Source organism: Salvia hispanica, chromosome 4, assembly GCF_029641045.1.
Source record: "Salvia hispanica isolate PSC_SH4W2 chromosome 4, Shi_PSC_v1, whole genome shotgun sequence".
Classification (NCBI taxonomy): Eukaryota; Viridiplantae; Streptophyta; class Magnoliopsida; order Lamiales; family Lamiaceae; genus Salvia; species Salvia hispanica.
In genome coordinates this window covers 43,375,336-43,380,256 of record NC_142695.1, presented here as the reverse complement: position 1 = coordinate 43,380,256, position 4,921 = coordinate 43,375,336, and the positions used below count along the sequence as shown (strand labels likewise).

The 4,921-nt window shown below is 36.4% G+C and overlaps 1 protein-coding gene across 4 annotated transcripts; it reads right to left on the bottom strand.

The window, feature by feature from the left end:
• Positions 1–255: 255 nt before the first annotated feature.
• Positions 256–2,994, bottom strand: LOC125196957 (Histone superfamily protein). 4 transcript variants are annotated; one of them, XM_048095624.2, is made up of 5 exons: positions 2,874–2,994; positions 1,869–2,022; positions 1,713–1,784; positions 975–1,055; positions 256–769 (listed from the first exon to the last, which is right to left on the bottom strand). In XM_048095624.2, exons 2-5 carry the CDS (start codon positions 1,984–1,986, stop codon positions 624–626), a joined length of 417 nt encoding a protein of 138 aa, XP_047951581.2. In that variant the 5' UTR covers positions 1,987–2,022; positions 2,874–2,994; the 3' UTR covers positions 256–623. The 4 variants fall into 4 exon arrangements, with proteins under 4 accessions (XP_047951581.2, XP_088912166.1, XP_047951582.2 ...); XM_048095626.2 differs by lacking the exon at positions 2,874–2,994 and adding an exon at positions 1,527–1,587 and having other exon boundaries at positions 718–769; positions 1,869–2,272; XM_089056040.1 differs by lacking the exon at positions 2,874–2,994 and having other exon boundaries at positions 1,869–2,239.
• Positions 2,995–4,921: the final 1,927 nt, after the last annotated feature.

The window sequence follows — 4,921 nt, the reverse complement described above, 5'->3', positions numbered from 1 at the left end:
TTTGGAACAGTCTAAAACTGAAATATGCAAATAGCATGGGACGAGTGAGTATTACTCTTTTAAGGACAACTGTTCTAGGGATCACAATTTTGGTTGATTTTCAATTTCATACTGTACAAAATTTTCAAAATTTGCAATTACAACATTGGACTAAATTTTCGATAAAACAAATCTGTCATAGTTAGCAAGTCGACATTGTTTCAGCTCCTTCATAACCGAAATAGAAAAAGTGCCCCAATCAACAAACATCAAATCTACACAATAAAATACTTTTCAGTAATATAACAATCATGAAGGCACAAAATCTTGACCCACTCGATTATAGTCTTTATAGATATAATCACTACCTTCTGCATCAACATGGATAAATTCAAGTCGAAATGTGAAGAAATGAACTAGGAAATGTGAAAGTAAAAAAATTGAACATAAGATGAAGTAAGAACAAGACTAATTTCCTGGCTGTTTAATGGACATGCTGGCACTGTTCAACCACCATCTTAGGTTTCTCTGTGGATTCACATCACATAAATATTAAACATTTTCTTTGTCTCCTATCTGTTTCAAAGGGGATTAGATCTGTGAAGCAAAATGGCTTATATATGCAGATCTAAACATGTTCCAGGTTAGGAATCAATATGGAGCACTTCTTTAGCAGCTTTGTCTTCTTTTTTCGTGATCTTCTTTCTCTTCCGATCAGATTGAGGTTCTTTTGCTTTTAGATTATTGGAGAAGGACCTCAGTGATGCAGACAGATGATCATTGCGGTGAGCTGAAAGCAATCCCAACAAAATCAAAGAATCCGTGATCATATGAAATTAAAAATCATTCACGAAGAATATGTGAAAGAACAAAGATAAACCAGATGAAGAGTAGCTGCTGTGTTAGATACCCAACGATCACTGACCATAAAGTTTAGACAGTGTATGTATGTTATGCAGTTAGAGTGTGCATTAGATGACTCCATCGAATCTTACCAGAAAGTATGACGTCTTCCATGTTTATAGACTTGCGACCAGCATGCTGTGCAAACAATTCTACATCTCTTGCTAACTGTTCTGCATTTCCAACAACAGTAGGTTTACCTTTAGCAAGAATTCAAGCCCTCTTGTCATATATGTGTGGAGATTTCTCACGGCTGTGTGAACTGATAGGACTATATTACTATTACCATTAACGAAATTATTGACTCTTACAAATATATAGACCTCTTGCCAAAAAGTAATATAGTCATGAACACAACTGAAGCCAAAGGTGCATTAATCATAACAAGTAATTTCATTTCATAATATCCATCAGACAGAACTGCTTCATCTGAGGTTTTCTTTAAGAGCAACATTAGATGTGAGAGTTTAATCACTTTCTTGAATTTTTTGTACTCAGTCCCTTTCTTCCAGTTATCATCATCCCTCCACAGTCCACACATTTCCTTCCCAGATAATGTTCAGCTTATTTACATACGACATTACAGTACTTGTTTTTAGTTCTACTCTCAAGGCTAAGAAAAAAGTGAAATCATATCACTTCACCTTAAGGTTGTACACATTACGTCTGGGCCCCACAATGTATACAATTTGTGGATCACACACACTACATAAAAGTCATAATAGTATAAATCAATTAGCAATATTTATAATGCATCGAGTTCAAGGTAACAATAGGAGACACACAGAGAGAGATGATGATTGATGAGAGAAGCCAGGAGAGAGGATTACTAGCATATTTGAAGGCTAAATCGGAGATACACGCCATTACTGGCTGAGAAATTTCCATGCCGTTTCGCTTCGCTGTGCACACAATTCCCAAGCAAAAATATTAAAAACAATCACCCTAATCAGTGCAAACATTCTGTTCGCAAAAAAGGCTTAAACCTTCAGTTTCGGCAATGGATATTGTGCAGAGGCGGAATCGATCCCTTAACAGCTCGCTGGCCGATTCTTCTTCTTCCTCTTCTTCTTCTTCTTCTCCTCGCTCCACATCGCTCGCCATTTCCCCTCTCTATGCTCTCACACTCAGTCAATCAATCTACAGATTTTGAATTAGAAATTATAGGGCTCCATCGCTCGATTCTTAAAAAAAATTGCGGAGAACAAATTATGCGCGGGAAAATAGAGAGGAGAAGTCGTGGACGAAACAAAGTCGCTAAAATCCTTCAATATTTTATTGACTGCAGCATTCGGCATTACAGTAGTAGTAGGTCTTTTTCGGGATGAGATCCCCTGCAGTGTAGCAAAACAGCACCTAAGTGCTGTGGTCTAAAACGCACAAATTTATTAATGAAACGCACCTGCCAATTTAGTTATCAATCATCACTTTTTTTATATTAATATGTTTAGTGAGAATTGATATGCTAGGACCTATTGTGAGGGACTGCTGAGTCCCTTCTACTTTTATATCTTCTCCTTCTTTCGTTTTTTTCCCTCTCTAATTTCTTTATCAAATCTCTATCCTCAATTCCTCTCTCTTCCACATTACTTCTTTATCAAATTTTCCATTCTCAATAGTCAATTTCTCTCTTTACCAATTTCTTTCTTTTCCCAAATTCACACAGAAGTGAGCAACGATGTTGTTCTTTTCTTCAATTGATAAAAACCAATTTCTTGGACATAGCTCCACTTCGATTTATTAAAACCCAATTTCTCTCAAAATCATTGAAGATTTTACTTACTCCGAAATATGGCGCAAGGCAAATTGATAGAAAAAGCACAAATTTATGGAGAATTTTGAACGAATTTCAATTCACACTACAATTATCTGTTGGACATTATTTATCATCATATATTCAAGAATACATAATTGAATATAAATAAAGCAAGATCTTCGAACATCATGTATTTCACGTATTAACCATAAACTTAATAGGATCGAAAGCTTACCTTCACGATCCATAGCGGAAGCGATTGGGGAAGACTGAGAGAATTTCCTCGGACTTTCTTTGGCGTAGTAGCGCAGCTCCAACTCCAAGGATTTGTTTATCTCTCTTTCCCTTGTTTATGTGTTCTCTATAATGTGTGTGATTTGATGGGATCACCACACTTGTATATATAGGCAGAGAGAGGACAAATCCTAATTATAAAACGTTAAAAGCCCTTTCCATCAAAGAGACCCAAAATAATTAGTAAATGCGTTTCTTATTGGTCAAGAATATAATTGATCACAATCAATTAATATACACGTTTATTCAATCAATTGGAAACACTAATTGATTACAATCAATTATTTTAATATCAACTATTAAATTAACTGTAATCATGCCATATATATATACTCTCTAATTGAGTAGCCGAATGGAGGCTAATCAAAATGTATATATATATTCTCATTTATTGGTTAGTAATAGGAATGAAGATATTCCTTCTAATTCGACCAATTAATGCTAGTTAAAATAGGCAATATACATTATGGCTAATTAATTGATTGAAGACCAATAATTAATTGATAGCTAATTAATTAGGGAAAAATGTGTCTTATACCAAGTTAATGTATTATATTAAAAATTCAATTCTATTTAAGATTCTATCACATGTCACATATGTGAGACACAAAACTTACATTCTCCCACTTGGCGAATATGTGGGACACAAAGTTTTCGATTCTCCCACTTGTCACACTTGACAGAGCCACAGTAAAATAAACATAGTAAACATAAGGCGCGCATAATATTGGACTTTATAAATACTTTCATCATTGGCAAACATAAGTATTATATTAGAGAGACTACTAATGCAGGTCATGGCGGGCGTATATCATTCAAGCGATATAGTTCCTTCCATGTACCACATCACCAATATCCACTCTAATATAATCTATAAGTGACACCGCGTCCGTAATTGTCTTATTTCAAGACCTCCTGCATTAATACTAAAAACGTACATATGCATATCAAATAATAAGTATATGCAGGAAAAGTAGAAACAACTTTATTGAATTCAAAATATCTATAACTTAAGTGTCTGAACCAACATGGAAACATAAAGAATTTGACGTTTCCATACCCAAGACACATTATGTTAACTTATTCCATAAATGTCTTAGGTGGTAACGCCTTAGTCAATGGATCAGCAACTATAAGCTGCGTGCTTATACATTCTATAGATATTCTTTGTTTCCGAACTTAATCTTTCATGACAAGAAACTTTAATTCCATGTGTTTAGCTCCTTTGAATACTTGTCATTCTTAGAGAAAGATACGATTGCACTATTATCACAACACATTTCAAGGGCTTGGATATTGAGGAGACAATACCAAGGCCTGAAATAAAATTTTGCAATCATTTATGCTATGCTTCAAAGCAAGCCATAAATTTAGCTTTAATAGAAATCCAATTATTTCTAGCTGATCAGATTTCCTTAACGTGAGCTTAAAATCTTTTGTTCCCTTTAAGTATCTCATTATTATTTTTGCAGCTCTCCAATGTTCAACACCAGGGTTACTGATACGCCCGGATTTTGCACTGTTTTAAGGCCATTATTTGGTCCGTTTTTGTTATCAAAATCACTCTACATGTCCATTATTTGCATATTCTATACATTTTGGTATTTTGACGTGTTTTGTGAGAAATGTGCATAATTGAGCCGAAAAGGGGAGTAAAAACGCATAGTCTGGAAATCTGGAGTCAGACGGCGACCAGCGACCGCCGCGAAGTTGTACGGCGACCGCCGGCGCCCGGCGGTCAGAGCTATGTGGCGGCCCGCCTCGGAAATTTACGCTAGGAGAAGAGTCTCGCCCGGCGACCGCCGGAGGACATGTGGCGGTCCGCCACCGAAGGGTCAGAATCTCTGGACTCCAACGCGGCGACCGCCGGCCAAGGTGCGGCGGCCCGCCGGAGAAAGGCGGCGAATCCGACCAGCCCTAGATTTGCTCCAAGATTTACCAAATTTTGAAGATCTTTTCCTTCTATGATGAGGAATAATCTTCCCCTAT